At 41.4% G+C, this 19,438-nt stretch overlaps 1 protein-coding gene across 1 annotated transcript in view; it reads right to left on the bottom strand.

Moving 5' to 3' along the window:
- The window catches only part of TBC1D31 (TBC1 domain family member 31), a 1,335,355-nt gene that overhangs the window by 1,185,863 nt on the left and 130,054 nt on the right, over positions 1-19,438 (bottom strand). Inside the window, exon 4 of the mRNA XM_044066576.1 lies at positions 12,012-12,190. Coding sequence (XP_043922511.1) covers positions 12,012-12,190 — 179 coding nt within the window. The remainder of the gene's footprint in view (positions 1-12,011; positions 12,191-19,438) is intronic.

Raw genomic sequence — 19,438 nt, 5'->3', positions numbered from 1 at the left:
ATGTTTGCATTCAAGATTCGAGTTTGTTTGTGTATAGCTCCAGAACGTGTATATCATATAGCACAGTGCTTAGACATAATAAAGCTGCATAGTGAACAGAACTTCAACACATAAATCAACACATAAAACAACATAACAGCTAATAGAAGATGCACAATATCAATGACTATATAAGATCAATGAGTTTTGTCATTATTCAACTTACTCATCTATCTATATAAGTTCTGGATAAGAAAGTGGAAGAAGTGGAGACTGACTTGGAAAATGAGCTCCTGATGATCTTGGTAAAGACAAACCCTTCTGTTTATAAACATAAGAAATGCATTCAGTGAGCAATTGTTTTAATATAACTTTAGATACAGATTACTTCATTTTCAAAAGCTAAGCTGTGACAAACAATTGGTTCAATTTCCTGAAAATCTTTGTTCTGTGGAGATAAAATCTCTGCTGTCTGTGTACATCTAATAAATGAAGCATATATTCCCCTTTACTTGAAAATTTTGGAAAGCACACTGGTAAATTAATGGACTGGTTAAGGATGAATTCAGAAGTTCCTATCAGAAGAAAGGAAAGGTTGGTCCAAAGAGAAACCCTGTCTTTGTGAAAAATGATATAAGGTCACTGGCAAGATATAACTTGAAGTTCTGAAACTCTTCTAGTTGATGTAATGGCAACTAGAAAACTGATTTTCCAGGACAAAATTTTTAAATCAGCCTTTGCTGTGGCTTCAAAGGGAAATTGAGTTAAAGCCTGGAAAAGAATTGTTCGGTCCCAAGGAGAGGTGGGGTTCTTGATAGGTGGCCTGAGCAAAAACATACCTTTGAAGAAGGCCTTGCATAACCTAAGGGAGGCCAAGAGTAAATGATCTTTGCCTACATGAAAACTGGAGATTGAAGCCAGCTGTACTATGACTGTAGAGTAACTTGCTCCATTACAAGAAAAAGAAACCAGGAATTCTAAAACTGCTAGAATGGGTATTAAAAAGGGGTCTAGATTTCTCTCGTTAGCCCAGACAGAGAATTGTTTCCATTTTCTCTTATATCTTCCTACTAGAGACTTTTTGAGAAGAAGTAAGGATGTATAAAACTTTGGAAGAAAGCCTGGACTGTCTAGCCATCTTTGGAAGTGGAGAAACCATACAGTCAACATGAGGGCTTGCACGTCTGGGTGAGGTAGCCCAGAGGGGTGAGACAGAAGATCCACAACTATCCAGAACCCAAGGATGGTACAAATAAGATGAGGCCAGAGGAATGAGAACCAGACTTGCCAAGGCCAGACTGGGGCAATGAGGATCAACTTGCTTTTCTGTTAATAAGCTTTATGTAAATGCATCAATATGAGAAGTGTGGGAGGGTAGGCAAAAAAGGAGATGAGGAGGGGTCATGGATCACAGCATCCCCTGGAAACTTCCTATCTGAGGGGATTAGGGAAAGAAAACTACTGCAATCAGAATTCTGGACAAAGACAAAAAAGCCACAGCATGGCAGGGCCCATTAGCAAAAAATCTGTTGCGTCAGTGAAGGATTGAGAAATTAATTGTGAAGCATGAGAACAGATCTGCTCAGTCTGTCCACTAAAATGTTGGACTTCTCCGGAATATACATCTCTAAAACAAAACAGTTGGAAGAGATCGCCCACTGTCACACACTCACTGCCTCCCAAGACAAGGGGTAAGAGCAGGTTCCTCCCTGTTTGTTGATGTATCAGACCAATGGCATGTTGTCCATCGGTATAGCAATCGGACCTAGAAAAAGGATGTCTTGAAAAGCCTGCAATGCTAGGACTGCTTTCATCTCTAGGACACTGATGTGAAGGTTGGCCTCTAAGTGGGACCATGTGCTTTGGACTGTTGGACTATCTTTTCCCGGGTAGTGCCCTTCTCCAACTGGGAAGAGTCCATGGTCACTCGGCCTTGGGCAATGGAAAAAGAAAGGGGCGGCCCTGTAAAACATCTGGATCCACCAGGACACATGTTACTTTGCAGATCTTAGTGATTTGAATGGGATATGTCATGGGATGTCAATTTCTCTCACATAGCATCTTGTCAAGAGTAGAAGGGTTATGGAGGCCACCACTGATCCCAGAAGATTATGGACCAGCCAGGCTGGTAGTGACTGAAAAGATAATAGCTTTATCGCTCAAAGCTACAGTTTGAACAATCTAGACTAAGGTAGGGGGAGGAGCTTGGAGCTCGGATCGTTTTGCTTGGTGGCATGTCTGCTTCACAGATGCTCCGGGTTGATCTGAAGGACGCCACCGACGCCTGCTGGGAGAGCCGATGCGAAGACGACCTCGAGGGTGGTCTAGCCTCCTCCTCCGGCTCCAGAGAAAAACGTGGTGAACGGAGCCAAGGAGAGGATGGCCTGGTAACCTTTACTGGAGATTACTTTAGCAGGCGGGGCCATTGGATCCAACTCGGCCTGTCGCTTGCGGCCCCTCTCTCCATCTTTATCCTTATTCACACATCTCTCTGTATCTCTGTGCTTTTCTTTGACATTCTTGGCCTCTCTCTCTCTCTCCCTGTGGTAAGGTGGGAGGGTGAGTCCCTGAGAGGGAAGAAGGGCCAGAAAGCTGAACAGCCACAGCCGTGGCTGGTGAGGAAGCAGAAGAAGAGGCAGAAGTTGATTCTGTGGGTAGAAGACCCGTCAGAATCAACTTGTTCCTGCGATCCCGCAGGGCTCGGGGGTTAAAGGCTGCACAAATCTTGCAGACAGAAGACAAATGGGCCACCCCCAAGCAAACTATACACAGAGTGTGACCATCGGCTGGAGACAGCTTGTGGCCACACTCTGTACACTTAGAGAAAGTCACTTTCTGACATCCTAGAGAACACACACGACGGGCAGGAAGGGGGGCCTACACTAACTGAAAGTTTTCAACTTTCAAGCAAGGAAAAAAACAGTAAGTACTGTGGATAACTAATAATTACCTCAAAATTATCAAAAGGGGCACACACAGACCAAGTTTTAGAAAAAAAAACCCTGACACTTGCCTGGAGCTCAAGAATCCCGTGCTGGCGAAGCCGCGGCAAATGAGATCTGAGGACTGGAAGATGGATGCAGTGCAGTATGGGTAGGGAGAGGAGCTTGGAGCTCGGATCTTTTTGCTTGGTATGCTGCCGGCTCGGATCCGTATCGGATCTGTAACCCACAGGTTGCTGATCAAATTAAGTTAACTACTTCAGATTGACTGTTATGCAACTTGGCAACAGAGCCAAGTTCCTCAAGTTGTCATCTTTCAAATGATACTCTGCAATGGCTTCCATTGGTGTCTGAAACACGTACAGAAATATGAAACATCACGAGTTGCATGAATATAAATATATTTAGCTTCTGCAGCTGTACTACAATGACACTTCTGTTGGTTTGTATTCAGTTGTTTGTATCACAGTTATGTGAAGTGGGGTGTATTGGTAAGTTGCTGATCACTGCACAGAGAAGTGATGTCTTACAGCTTGGAATGTAGCTCATTTTCAGTGCTTCAATTTTGCAGCATCCTGCCTAAAAAAAAAACAAAAAAAAACACAAAAAGCAAAAAGGTAGAGAGGATTTTCATTGTATGTCAGTGTCTTATTTTTATCAGAGAATTGCCAACCTTGAAATGCAAAAAATAAAGTAAGGGGGTAGGTACAGAGGCAACCTCATACACACACATATTGGGGATACAGCAGGCTTGCCCCTTTGTAACTTGACAAGCTCAAGTAGATGCATTACTAACATCTGTGTATTTAAAATGTCACACATGAGCAAACAGCTGCCAGGAACTGTGACACAAGCTTGAATGCTTTCAGGAGTTGCAGAAAAATTTTTAAACTTAAAGCTGATCTTGTATATATATACAAGGTCAAATGATTTTCTGACTGTTAAACTGATTATTGTACTGTGTGTCTAAAGTCAAAAATTAAGCCGTCTCATCTGGGTTCTAATGCACTACAGCAAAAGTCATCCACTGCAGCTTTATTATTTGCAGTTAAAGGTTGTTGTAGTCCCACCCTCTGCACTTTTTGTCCAAGAACCTCTTGTTTCTTTCGTGTCATGGGAGTTTGCTCATTTAAATGGCAATCCAGAAATAGAAGTGAAACCCTTTTTTTTTTTATTTTTATTTTTTTCACATCTTGCATTGTTGTGTGCCAACAGGAAATAATCAGAGGTGCTCAAAATACTTAACACAGATCTGAGGATGTTAAGCTAATGCTCCAAAAGTAATATATAATAAATTATGTCTTGTTATGCTTAGTTTGATGAAACCAGCTGTATTTTAACAATGAAATGAAGTAACGTACGAAATGTTAACTGAGCCTGTACTGATAATCAATCAATTGCATTTTGAAGAGTAGGGTTGGTATTAAGACACAAAGTATAAAAGAATATTTTAATACTCAAAGTACAGTCTGTTCTAGACAGGAATCCCTAATTAAACTGCAAATAAATATCTCCAAAACTAAAACTAAACACATTTATAAAACTGCTTTTTTTATAACTGCTCAGGACTGCAGTTTCCACATAGTAGCAATCCCACAAGTCCCATCTGAAATCTGGTTGATGTGTAAGTGCTGCATAAGAAATTCATGAATATGACTATAATTAACAGTGTTAAATTTCTTCACCACTTAAAATACTCACAGCTAGTTCAGTAAAAATAATAGTACAGATTACTTTTTTAATCACATCTTCGCTCCACTGTTGTCGACTCAACCTCTTCCTGGCCAATCGGCCTATTATTTCCTGATCACTGGGATGAGGACTGATCAGGAGAGACATCATTAAGGTAGCCACTAGAGGTGGTTTATGTTTTTCTGCCAAGCCCTAGCACCACCAGGAGCACTCTGCTTAGTGCAAGAGAAGGGGATGCACAATGGACTGATCATGAAGGATGCTCCCTCATTTCTACAAAGGATGCAGACCTGCTCCAACTCAGAAGAGGAGAAATTGTTTCCCAGACTCCACTGGGGAAATCACTCCTTCCCAGTGTGTTCCCAAGTGCATGAAACTCTTAGGTTCATAGGTTCATAGGTTTATACTAGGCTATCTGCCCTAAGGCATTTATAAGCCTAGCCCAAATTTTTGTGGCTTACGCCACCCCTTATATGAAAAAATACTGTGCCCATTAGTTTGTTGTGCCTCTGTCCAGCAGTGACACAGAGATGATTCCCGGGGTAAACCTACGATCTCCCATCCACAGGTCCAGATTTCTCTTGAACAGAGTCAGCGAGGTGCTCTGCCTCACATGGACCGGGATTTTATTCCACAGCATAGGAAGTCTCTGAGTGATAAATCTATCCCTCCAGCACGTCCTATTTATATCCGTGCTAAGGTTTAAGTCGCTTGCTCTAGTAGTTTTGGTGGATTTGGACTTTTTGAGGTGGAGCATGTCCATTAATTCCGGGTTGGACATGGCCTTGTATGTCAGGCACATGTCACCTCTGAGCAGACGGTATGCGACTGAATAGAGCTGGAGTTTCTTCAATCTGGCAGCATATGACAGATTTTGGAGTCCCTTTATCCTTTTGGTGAGGAACTTTTGGGGTCTCTCCAATTGCTGCAGATGTCGGGTGAGATACATCCCGAATGGGGCATTGTACTCGATCATTGGTCTGATAAGTGAAGAGTACAGGGAACAATGACCTCACTAGATCTGGATGTGAATCCCTTCATGATCAGGTGGGCAATGTAGAAGGTCTTTCTAACCACTTTAGCAGCGTGAGTGTCAAAAGAAAGGCCACTGTCAACCTGGGTCCCCAGGTCCCTGATAACCTCTTCTGTGCTTAGTGGATTGCCACCTATATGGTAGCTTGGGGTTACCTTGTTTTTCCTGAAGGGTATGACTATACATTTTTTGGCGTTTAACTTCAGGCCATGGCTCTGGCACCAGCTATCTGTTTCCGTGAGTCCCTTCTGAAGGATATCCGTGTCCGATGCACTTTCCACTATGGTGCCCAGTTTGCAGTCGTCTGCAAACTTTGTCAGCCAAAGTCCTCCCATGTTGGACTGTACTTCTGAGAAGTAGATGCCAAACAATAGGGGGCCAAGGACCGAGCCCTGTGGGACACCACTTGTGACCGGCTTGGAGTCTGACACAGCGCCAGCAACTCTAACCCTGTGGGTTCTGTCCTTAAGCCAGTTTGCAACCCATCTTGTGACATATGGGTTTACATTTAAGCTGGTAAGTTTTTCTACAATACCCGAGTGGGGTATTGTGTCAAAAGCCTTTGCAAGGTCAAGGTAGGCTGTATGGACTGCCTTTCCCTCATCAATGGCCTTGGTGACTGTTTGGAAGAAGTCGACCAAGTTCAAAAGGCATGATCTTCCCTTGACAAAGCCAAACTGGGTCGGGTCCAATGTCTGCAAGTCCCCTATATCTTTGTTTATGAGCTCCATTATGATCCTCTCCATAGCTTTGCAGACTAGACTTGTTAAGCTTATGGGCGGTAATTACCAGGGTCCGTGAGGCGCCTTTGTGGAGTGGGACCACAGTTGCCGTCGCCACTCCTTGGGCACGTATCCTGTGGTAAGGCTGAGATTAAACAGCTGCCTTATGTGCGGGTTTAATTCCTCATTTAGCTCGTGTAGCACACAGCCGGGGACACCATCCGGTCCCATTGATGCTGTGTTTTTAGCTTTAGAGAGAGCAGCTTTCACCTGCGCATTTGAGATGTCCGGGAGGCTACACTCGGCTGGGATAGTTATCTCTCCTTTAGGCGGGGAGAGGGGGGTGAAGTTTGCACTGAACCTGTCTGCCAGTATGTTGGCAATGTCTGTGGGTTCAGTGATTTTTGTATCATTTTGGACTAATTCTGAGCATATCTGGGAGTTTCCACCCAGGTTCCTAACATAGCTGAAAAAGGCCTTATGATTGTCCTTTGAATCCATGGCAATTTTCCTCTCAAAATTGGCCTTGTAAATGCCCTCGGGCAGATAGCCTAGTATGAACCTATGAACCTATTATGAGTGCTCGTATTTTTTTACTAATAATGATCAGGGGTGACTTCCCTTTTATGGATTTTGTTCTATCATGTAATAGCTTTCTCCTCTTATTGTAAAGTTTGTTAATGGCTGGGGTCCACCAGACTGGACGTTTGCCCTTTGTGGAAAGGGTCTTGGTTTTATTATTACCCCAAAAACTATACTCATCTTAATGTCTTCCCACTCCCAGGAGAGATTAGCAGTCCATACCACTTCAATCCTTTCCCTTCCTGCCTGGCTCCTCCACTGACAGAGATGTAAATTAATCCAAGATCACCTGGGTCAGTAATGAGCCGATCCCTCTAAGACATGGAGCAGAGTTAGCATAAATCATTTAGTACAAGGAAGAGACACTAAATCATTTCGTGCTTGCTTTACATGCGCCAAGCCTTCAAAAAGATACATAGGAAGTATGACTGAAGCCCACCCACCACCCATGATGTAATCAAGCTAGGGCTTGCCTATAGTGAATAAATTAAAATTGAGAGACGTGGCAGAAAAAAAAGCTTAGATCTTTATAACCACTGTAAAAACATTCAAAAGCATGTGTGAGGTGTGTGTGCGTGTTTTACCTCATCTTATCTTTTAAAGAATATATAGTTTTTACTGTTGCTTGTAAAATCAAGTTTATAACACAGTTCAAATAAATTGCTACCCATGTAGAACTGAGTTTGTGCTGTTTCCTGTTTATATTTATTTATTTCTTATTTATTTATTTTATTTTACATTTGTTGATGGGGACTGTCCGACTGAGCTGAAGAGCTCTTTTTCAGCGGAGGCTCAGGGAGAAAAGCTCCAACATATTATACAATTTTCATTATAAATTAGCATTAAACAGCACTGTTACAGGATTATTACAAGGCATTAAGTAGCAATACAATTTTATACAGTGTCAATAATCAGGAGTACAGCATAACTATTTCACGATGTATAAAAAGAAATATGACATTAAGGTGAGTATAGTTTTTGGGGTAAGTGGTTACAAAAACCCAGTTTTAGCATGAAGGCAAGACAATAACAACAGAATGCATCTCTGAGACAGTTTGCTTAATCGATTTTAGGAGACAGTAGAAAGAGTAGTAAAGGAAGACTAGAGAGAGCTAGTGAGAAGAGTGACTTAAGGGCAGAAAGTAGATTAAGGTATGAGAAGTAGGGAATGTTAAGGAGGAAGAGTGCAGTGACAGGACCAGTGACTTTTAAAGTGCTCTTTGGTGGCTGTCTTAAATTGTTTAGGATGTGTAAGGGTCCTGACTTCTAGTGGGAGCCTATTCCAGGCAATAGTGGGGTGATAGCTGTACACATTGCGTCCAAATTTAGACTTTGGTTTGTAGATTTCTAGTAGGTCTTGGTTAGAACTTTGGAGATGTCTGGAGGGAGAATAATGGGAGATGAGAGGGGATAGTGCTGGGCAGTAGGACGGCTGATACAGGTTAGAATGGCTAATCTGGTGCTGAGAGAGAAGAAGCTGGTGGGGTAATTCAAGCCAGTTTAGGTGTTTTAGAGAGACAGTGATGGGATATGTAGGTTTGATGGGCAGCAAATCTAGCTACCTTGTTGAAGGTAGATTCAGGTTTGGTCAGGAGTGCTAAAATAAGATTTGTGAGAATTTGAGAATTGCACATTAGACTAGGTAGAAGGTAGGTAAGACAGAGAGTAAGCTTGGCTTCAGAGGTAAGGAATTTCTTGTTACGGTAAAGGAGCCCTAGTTTTGAATGAGTCTTTTTGACACAGTTATTAACATGCAAGTCAAATTTAAGCTGATCGTCGATGGTTACGCCTAAGAGCTTAGTACTGGATTCTACCTGGACTGTATGGAGAAGGAGAGTTTAATATTTATGAATTTTTTTAGATAGGAAGAGTAACAGCTTTGTTTTTTTTTAGGGATAAGGATGAGCTGGTTGTTGGAGAGCCATGTTTCAACTAAGTTAAAAGATGCCCGAGTAGCTGAGAAGAACTTAGAGGGATAGTTGGCTGTGATGATGACTGTAGAGTCATCTGCGTATTGCACTAAAGATGACAGAGGACAGGAGGTATAGAGCTGATTAGTAAAAACATTAAAAAGTAATGGCCCTAGGATAGACCCTTGAGGTACACCCATTTTGACAGGGAGAGGAGGGGAGAGTGCAGAGTGCTATCTCACTGACTGAGATATATCGAGGTAGCTGGAGAACCATGCAACAGTATCAGAGGAGAAGTTGAGGTTATGCAGTTTATGCAGCAGAAGAGTGTGTGAGACAGTGTTGAAAGCTTTTGAGAGGTCCAAGAATAGAAAAAACACACTGAACTGGAGAAACTGTCACCATCCACTTTTACTGTGTTCTTAGTACTTCGGCATCAAGCCTTCCAGGGAAAAATCATGCACAAGAATGGTGTGCTTTATATACATTTCATTACATTCATTATTCAATTCAATTATACAATAATTGATCAATTATCAGTGTGAAAGTTAAAATCTAAAGTGCATCCTAAACAATAAAGTGCTTCAGAAACATTTAAAGTGCATCAAAACATATAAAGTGCAACCCCTTACATTCCTATAGCATCTAACATTATAATTTAAGAAGTTAATACAAAAGCACTTAAGCATCTCTAGATTAACAAACACTAAAACATTTTACCCTACAATGGTTGATCAATTAATCAGTGAGTCAAGAAAATTTGAAGTGCATCCTGAGCAATTAAAATGCTTCAGAAATATTTAAAGTGCATCAAAAAACTTAGTACAAGTTCATACAAAAGCACTTGTACATCTCCAGATTAACAAGTACTAAAACATTTTGCCCTAGAATGGTTGATCAATTAATCAGTAAGTCAAGAAAATTTAAATCTAAAGTGCATCCTAAACAATTAAAGTGCTTCAGAAACATTTAAAGTACATAAAAAAAATTTAAAATGCAACCCCTTCATTCCTATTGCATTTAACTTAATAATTTAAGAAGTTCATCCCAATGCACGTATACATCTTCAGATTAACAAATGCTTAAATATTTTACCCTATACATATAAATCATTCATCCTATATGTCTATGCATTTATAAAATAATGCATACTGAAACATTTCATCCTATACACGTAAATGCATAGACATATAGGATGAATGATATTGCATTGCATCTTCAGTTATGTGCAAACAGTGGTTTCCTCACAGACGTTTTTGAGCAACAAAATCTCCCACAAAGTTGCTATTCATTTTTTGTATAGTTCAGGACCCTTATAAAAATTGGCCTTGGGACTTTGCTCCAAATGGGTTTAGGTATGGAGATATATAGCTTTCAAGCTTTACTACACAGTTAAAAAGTCACACCGTACTGCATCGCCATGAGGGGTGTTACAATCCCAAGGTGTGGGAACTTGCAGAAAAACATGACAAATGTTGACTGATGGAAAAAATAAATCCAATCTACCTCAGCATTAGATCATCTAGAGGGAGCAGTGAACACATGGATTTGTCTCACAAAAAGACTGAGTTGTAAAATGCATAGGATAAATGCAAGCAACAGAAAATGAAGGGGGAAACTTAATAGAATTATAAAACAGAGCTAAATAGGTAAACAGAGTCAGCAGGTACGAAACAACATCCCACCTAATCTGCACAATTAAGATTAAAGGTTCACTTTGTTTACCCAGAATCTACTGACTCTTACTTCAGGGTCTCAAAACGTCTTATACCTTGCATCATGTTTTATCAAATCCTAAGAATATTTTGACCCAACAGATTCCTGTGACAGAGTATGCCATTTAGCTATGTCACCTTCTAACAAGAATCTTTTCATTGTAGTTCATTTGAATCATCTTTCCTCAACTTCATACCATTCCTTCTAGTTTCAGAACATTTTTAATGTAACTAATACATTCCCATATCATCTATAAGGTATACGAAAACTGTCATAAACAAACCTCTCCTTCCTCTGCAGGATACATTTTAAGCTTTTCACTTGTACTGAATTCAGTTGTGATGCAACCCATATATGACAAGTGCTGTCCTTCTCTAAACTTTTTTTCTGCCACATGTTCCAGTCACTGTATGTAGAACTTCAGCTGGGTTTGGAGCAAAGCCCTACGTAGTAAAATGCCCCTTTTACTGATACCGATACCCTTTACTTCTGCATACCACCATCTTATCTGCTTTAACTGCCTTAATACTTGGCTACACGACCACAGAGGATAACTACATGTGCCTGTTACATAGTCACTCCCAAACAGATGTTGTTTCAAGGCACTTATGTACAACACAAATTACATTTTACTCGCACAGCACAGACCTCAACAGCTACAACCAATCACAACTGTTCGGGCTTCTGTCTACATCATATGGTATACATATGCCTCTGAAGACCATGTTATTAACAGGCAAGATTTTTCTCCCTTGTAGAACCTGCCTAATATTAAACACAAACAGAACAGAGCTAGTCTTTGCACTTACTCATTTGGTGTGTAATACACCACACGTCGGCATATGAAGTGGTAATCGTTTACACTTTCTCATGTAACTCACCCCTCCTTACTAAGGACACTTTGCATCACATTCATGCAAATCCCATACTCTTCAATTTGTTTAACAGTCTTCGGGGTAGCACAGTGTCAAAGGTCTTGCAGAAGGTCCAAATTGGCAATTTCTCTGCCTCTTCAGTAATCAACTTCTTTGTAAATACTCAAACAAAAATGAAACAAAGAATAGAAAACCTAGACAATTTTTATATACCCAAAAAGGCAATCAGCTTATCATCCTATGGTATTAAATAATAAAGTATCATCTTTTCTTTTAACTACAACAATTAAATATCAGTATTTTACTTAATGATATCTAATGAAACACAAGTGGGGCTATGATTTTGGTGTTGTGTAAAAAAGTACGTTGGAAATTAGTACAGTATTTTCTAAACTTCCGTGACATAACAAAAAAACATATACATACTAAATTACCATTATTTGCAATTAAAGTACAAATATTATAACTTTTGAATGCTTTCACTAAAAGTGTAGGAATATAACGAAACCTGAACCTTACAAGAAGTTTTAATGATAGCTTAGGCATGTCACATGGCTTACCTTTTGTATACCAACAGACTGACGGACATTGAGTTTTCTTTTCCTCTGGAAAGTGTCCAGGTCCCAGAGCTGTGCTGTGTCAGTGGATGTAGTAATGGCATACCTGCCAGAACCATGGATTGAGATAGAAGACACTGCAGATTCATGGCCCCTCATCCAGCTCACAAGTTCCTTAGAGTCTAATATTTAAAATATAAAAAAAATGCATTTTTCAAAAAGCCTTGACTAAAGATAATCAAATAAACCTTTAAAACAAGCTTCAAAAGGTAACACATTTCCACATCACCCTGTGATTCTGGCTGTCACTACCTTCTCAAGTATGCAACGTGTTCTCTAACTGGGAGAAGACCATATATTTCATAGCATTTTTAATACTGATCATTTTAGTTACACGTGATTTATGAAAGCATGCCTTTTTACTCAAACTGTCTCCCTCTTTTTACTGAAACTGTAATGACACTAGAATTATTTTAAGATGAGTGAAGCGGACCGAGCCTTCTGGAAAGGGATGTGGCGGACACTCTGCCACCATATAAAATAATGCACATGATTTTTCAGCAACTACTATTTCACAAACTTGGTTTAAAAGAAAGCAGCATTTGCACATTGTTTCTACAAATCCTGGATAGTTTTTAAGATTTAACAGTACTACTGCTAACCACATTCAAGCTACACCACCACAAAAATGATCTTCACAATACTGAGTAACTTCTGCTTTTTTTCTAGTGCTCAGAGTAAACAGACGTGCTCCTACACATCATGAACTACAACTGACGCAAGGGAGAGTACAAAAAGAAACTGAACATTTCTCAAGGCGCTATACTACTTTCCTGCTGTAAAACTTACAAAAGATAAAAAGTCCATTAATAAGGATGGCCAAGATGATGGAGAATTTCCCAGTCCATATCAGCAATTAGAAAAGAAGGAAAGGTCATTAAAACACAATAATCTCTCAAGAAAGGATTGGTTCTGTTAAACTCTTCTCACCAGGTGCGAAGTTTTGTGCTGGTGTCAAACAGCACTGCAGACAGATTTCTATATTCAAGACTTTCCAGCAAATTGGTAAGCATGTCTCAATGAAAGGAAAAGCAAAACAACTGCAAAGACAGAACAGTGAGCCTAAGAGCTAAAAACTCTTCCATATCTATTACTATGGTCTTGTCATGGTGAAGAAATGGATGTAGTCACTGAAATTTAGATAGGCAGGCATACGATTAAGTATTAAAGGAACAACGCTCCCGCTAATGGAAAAACACACCAAACCTTTCTATCTCGTTTAATTTTATTAATTTGTTAACTATGTAAGCCAAATATATAGAAGTCTGACTTGGTAACTGACTTACTCAGCCAATGGGGACTAATGAAATCAAACTCAAGACTACAGAATAAAACTCATTAGTTTAAAGGTGCATATGTAATGCAATGTTTCAAACAAGGACATCCAGCAGTAAAAAATTCCGAGAATTACATATATCCACTCAGGTAAATGTTGTACTCTACCACTTCAGATGTAAGGAATTAAAAGCTTCAAAATATTGAAGTAGGGTATGCAATGTTCCCCTTCCCAATACTACGATTTTTCTGTGGTGTCATATTTCCAGTGAAAGAAAAGGTCATTTTCATGGATAAATACATATAACAGATATGCACACTCCACATTAGTTGATCTGGGAGAAGGTCCTCTGCACTGACTGAATTTCATGACTTCCTCTTCAGACACTCGCCGGCTCTTAACAACACTAACTAGTTCACTCAGGAGCACACAAGCCTCCTGCTGAAGTACGTCATGTCATCTAAAGTGAGAGAATAGTATACTCAGGTCCTGCACTCCTCAGTTTAATGCCCCTAATAAAATAAGCAAGCACAAATAGAAAGACATAAAAGTACAGTTGTGTACCTACCATAAATGTAGATGTTCGAGTGTATTCACTGTTGCAGTCATTACACTTGGGTTATCCTGCTGGCAGGCTACCCGCAGTCGGCCTGAATTCCAAAGTCCTGGTCCGACGTCAGTTGCTGTCACCTCTTCCCTGACGTCAGTGCACCAGGGGTATACAAGATGCAGCCGCCGCCATTTTCTTCAGTTTTTCTTGCCCCAGATGTCAGGTGCCCCCAAAAGGGTAGGCTAAAAAAACATTGCTTATAAAAAGCATGCAGTAAAATAAACATTACCTTCATCTACAAGCAAATACACCACATAGGTTGTATAGAATAGAGAAGTACAGATACGTCCCAGCAAAGAAAGGGGGGGGTGGTGGGTGGGTAACCTGGACTGCAACAGTAAATACACTCGAACATCTACATTTATGGTATGTACACAACTGTACTATGTTCATCGTGTTTCACTGTTGCAGTCATTACACTTGGGTTGAATCCCAAAACCGAGGTTGGGCGGCTGGGTCTAAATAGAATTAGGAGTGGCTATGAGGCCCTGCAGAACTGCAGTGGCAATGCCTGCTCTGGATTTAGAGTAAAGAGGTAAGTGGTAGTGCTTAGTAAAAGTGTGCACTGAAGTCCAAGTTGCAGCCTCCAAAATATACTTGGTTGGTACTCCTCTGAGGAAGGCTGTTGAGGTGGGCTGCTGCCCTGGTAGAATGTAGTCTAATGCCCTTAGGCACTGATTTGCCATGTTGTGAATAGCAGAAACGAATGCAGTGTCCTATCTATTTTGAAATAATCTGCTTTGAGATAGCCTTTCCTTGTTATCCTGCAGCATAAGCCACTAAAAGTTGCTCAGTCTTTCTGAAAGCTTTAGTTTTGTCTAAGTTGAAGCGTAGCTGTCTGTGTATGTCCAAAGAATGCAGGAGTCTCTCCCCTTTATTCTGTGGGTTTGGGTAAAAAGTAGGCAAATGAATGGTTTGGTTAAGAGCCACACTGGACACTACCTTAGGCATAAATGTTGGGTTTGTCCTTAGGAAAACCCTGTCCAGATGGAAGATAATAAAAGGTTCCACAGCCATTAATGCCTGTAACTCTGAGACTCTTCTTGCAGAAGTTATTGCTAGGAGCAGAGCTGTTTTCCATGATAAGAATTTTATCTCAGCTGTATTGGCTGGCTCAAAAGGAGGCAGTGTGAGTTTTTCCAAGACAAAATTGAGGTCCCATGCAGGTATTGGTACTCTCCTTGGAGGTCTTATGTTTTTGGCCCACCTGAGGTACTGCCTAAGCAATGGATGTGAAAAAATAGGTGGGTCCGTATTGTAATGAGCTGAAATGGCAGAGGCATGGATCTTAATTAATGAGAAGGATAGGCCTTTGTCCAGCATCTCAGTTAGATATTGTAAAATCTGAGAAATATTTGGAACAAGCGTGTCAATTCATTGGGCTTGGTTCCAAGCACAGAATCTCTTCCATTTTTCTGCATAAGATTTTCTGGTGCTGGGCCTCCTGGCCTCCAAAATAACATCAATAACTGCTTTAGAAAGAGGTGTATTCTGAATGGTTACACTATCCGCCATGCAGCTAGATTTAGGGTTCTGAGTTGGCTGTGCAGGATCTGATTGTTTTGTTGGGTCAGTAAATGAGGAATTTGAGGCAATGTCCAGGCTGGGCCTTGAGACAAGCTCCTTAGGATTGGGTACTAGTGTTGGCGTGGCCAATCTGGGGCAATCAGTATCATTTGTGGCTTCTCTTGTCTGACCTTGGGAGTACCTTGGGGAGGAGAGGCAGTGGAGGAAAGGCATATACTGTAAGGTTGTTCCAGCTGAATGACAAAGCATCCACTTTCCATGCTTGTTTGTGATAAGTCCTTGTGCAGAATCTCTGAAGTTGGCAGTTGTGAGGGGAGTCAAAAAGATCTATGTCTGGGCATCCCCATTTCCTTGTTATGTTGAAGATTTGTGGATCTAGTTTCCACTCGTGAGGCTCCATGATGTTTCTGCTTAGTTCGTCTGCCAGAGCATTTGTTTTTCCTGGCAGGAATTGTGCTTGCAGGTGTACTTGGTAAGTCAATGCTGTGTTCCACAAAATCATGGCTTGTCTGCATAGGGGGTATGAATGTGTGCCCCCTTGCTTGTTTATGTACCACATGACTGTGGTGTGGTCCGTCTTTATCAGCAGCTGTCTTGGATGAAGTAGGTCCTTGAAGGCTGTCAGGGCATTTTGTACAGCTAGCATCTTTTTTTGATTGATGTGAAGATGCCTTTGGCTTGCGGGCCATGTGCCCTGAATACATTTTCCTGTCATGTGGGCCCCCCAGGCATAATCTGATGCATCTGTTGTTAGTGTTTGCCTGGCTGTAGGTAAAGTGAATGGCTGTCCCTTGTTGTGGTGACAGGCCTGTGCCCACCATCGAAACTCCTGTTGCAGGCAAGGAATGAGTGAAATTAATGATTCCAGGCTGTGGCAATGTTGAGTCCAGACACTTTTTAGATACCGCTGTAGTTTCCTTATATGCAGTCTTGCATATGGAATTAGCAGAATGCAGGATGCCATGTAGCCCAGAGCCTGCAGAATTTTTCTTGCAGATAACTGGGTCTTTGTTGCCATGCTTTCAAAGCAAGAAGTCAGTTGCCTTTGTTTGTCTGGCATGAGATAAGCCATCTGGGCAGTTGTATTTAAGCTTGCACCCAGGAATATTATCTCTTGAGAGGGTACTAGTTTTGATTTATTTTCATTTACTGTGTACCCTAGGCAAATTAGTAATCTTTTTACAAACGCCAGATGCTTTAGTAGAATGTCTTTGGTCTCTGCTTGAATAAGGCAGTTGTCCAAGTAGGGATATATTTGAATTCCTCTGTCTGCAAAATGCAATTACTGGTGCCAGGCATTTTGTGAAGACCCTGGGCGCAGTTGATAAGCTAAAGGGCAGTGCAGAGAATTGGTAGTGCATTGAGCCAGCTATGAATCTGAGGTATCTTCTGCAAGATTGTCTGACTGGGACATGCAGGTATGCCTCTTTGAGGTCCAAAGTTACTAGCCAAGCCTTCTTGTCCAGCATGGGCAGAAGCTGCTGCAGAGTCAACATTCTGAACTCTGGAACGTCCAGAAAAGTATTTAGAATAGACAGGTCCAGAATTGGTCTCCATGCTTTGTCCTTTCTTGGTACTAAGAAAAGTCTTGAGTAAAATCCTTGTCCCTGCTCTTGTTGTGGCACTGGCTGAATAGCCCTCATGTCCATGAGAGATTAAACTTGTTTTTGTGCCTCTGCCCATTGATTGTGTGGCAGGTCTGGCATACCTTTTGCCTTTGGAAAGGTGTGAAAGTGTAACTTGTAGCCCTGAGAGACTATATTTAAGACCCATTTGTCCTGGGTGATCATGTGCTAATTTTGTGAAAAAAGTGCTAGCTTTCCCCCTAAGGGTGCTGCCAAAAGATAAATGCTTGGCATTGGCAGAGGGAAGTCATTGGGATTGTTTCCTCCGCTTTTGGAGGTAGAAGCACCCCATTGCTTGGGCCTGTATGAGCCCTGGGGCTGTTGTCTGCCTCTAGGGCACCTGTATCTGCCTCTTTGTGGCCTGTCTGACACGGGAAAGGACCAATTCTTAGAAGGCCAGTTCCTGCTAAATCTGGGTGGCTGTACCTGTAAGAAATCCTTCACTGTCTGCATATATTTAGCTTTATCCTCCATTTTCTTCAATACCTCTTCTGCCTTAACACCAAACAAAGTATCATGCTGTAATGGAGCATCCAATAATTTTGCTTTAACATGCTCAGGCAGAGTCTGTTCCTTTAACCAAGCATGCCTTCTAATAACAGAACCTGTAACAGCGGCCCTGCAAGAGGCCTCTAGTGAATCAAAACCACATTGCAAAGTATGCTTTCCCACTTGTTCAGCTGCATGCAATAAATCCTGCATTTCCTTGTCCTCAGAACATTCAGAATTTGTCAACATTTTCTGTTTTAGCAGAGACATTAAGTATTGTTGATATTTAAGCATATGAAACTGACAATTTAAAGCCCTTACAGCCAAGGTAGCAGAAGTGTAAACTTTTTCCCCCATCTGCCCAGTGCCCTTGAATCTCTATCTGAGGAGACAGGTTTTTTTTTTGCAGTAGAGGCCTTGACCCCTTTGGGACCCTGAGATATAGTTTCTGGGTCAGCAACAGGGTTTTTATATAGAAATTTATGAGAATCTGGAACCCTGTAGTATCTGTCTGGCTTAACAGGTGCAGGAGGTAGAGAGTCAGGAGACAGTCCGGACTCTGAAAATACATCATCTACAATGTCTAGAACAGGTAGAATAGCAAGAGGTCTGCGCTGAGGTAGTAAAAGAAAGTCTTTGAGCCTTTTCTTAGATTCTGAGTAATCTTGGCTCTCCCAGTGGAAATGCTCCTTCATGGTATGCAGAGTTTCCCCAAAGGAATAATCCTCAGGAGGAGAAGCTGAAGGAATAGATTCTTCAGCATCAGAATCCTCATAGGGAGGAATACAGTATCCCTGTTCTAAAGAGGAGTCAGAGGAAATGGAAACCTGATCAGAGGAATCACATTCAGTGTCTTGCCTAGGCCTCTTATCAGGAGGGGGATGGGAACCCCTGATCAAAGTAATTAGGTCTTCGGCCATTTTGAGCATCTGTTTCTTAGGCATGGAAGTATGTCCTGGAGAATGCTGTACTTGTTTCTTTGTCTTTAAAGCTGTTTTAGTCTTTGTCTTGAATGCTGAAGTTGGCTTGATATAAAGCTATGTAGGTCTGAAAACACCCTCAGAAGCTGATGCCTGCTCAGCGGCTCTGGACCCATCTGAGGGATTAGTTTCCAAAGGCCCAATACCTTGAGTATCCAGAGGCCTAGTTGTCTCCATGTGGGAGTCGGAGGTGGCCTGTGGCTCTGAGGTAGCGGGTGTCAGGGGCTGCGAAAGCGCCTCACTGAGAACCGGCGACTGGCCTAGAAGAGGCTTCGTCGTCTGCTTTGGACCTCAGATGCCCGTCCTTTTCTTTTTCCTTGCGCTTTTTATGAACTCCGGTCATCGGCTGTTCCAATGGCATTATATAGTTAAACCTTTGGCCAAAGTAATGAAAAGCAAAATCATACAGACGCTTAATAGTGCGTTGGTTAAATCTAGCACAAAACCGACAACTAGCAACGTCGTGGTCAGGGCCTAGGCAAGGAATACAGTAAGAATGAAAATCCTTATGAGGTATTTGCTTCCCACAAGAAATACAATTGTTAACTTTTTCTGACATCAATCTGGAGCAAGAAAAAAGTTTATTGAAGACTTCGGATCTGAAATTCAATTTCGAAAATCTCAGGAGTCAGCTGACAGGCACTTGCGAACTGCTTTTGCTTCGGGCACCGCGCGGCTGCATCTTATATATCCCTGGTGCACTGATGTCAGGGAAGAGGCGACAGCAACTGACGCTGGACCAGGACTTTGGAATTCAGGCCAACTGCGGGTAGCCTGCCAGCAGGATAACCCAAGTGTAATGACTGCAACAGTGAAACACGATGAACATCAAGAATATAAAATGAAGTATCTGTCTGAAGTCA

Source organism: Protopterus annectens, chromosome 3.part1 (genome assembly GCF_019279795.1).
Source record: "Protopterus annectens isolate FY-2018-M chromosome 3.part1, PAN1.0, whole genome shotgun sequence".
Classification (NCBI taxonomy): Eukaryota; Metazoa; Chordata; order Ceratodontiformes; family Protopteridae; genus Protopterus; species Protopterus annectens.
Note: the sequence above shows the minus strand (reverse complement) of the source record. Positions and strands in the feature narration are given on the sequence as shown.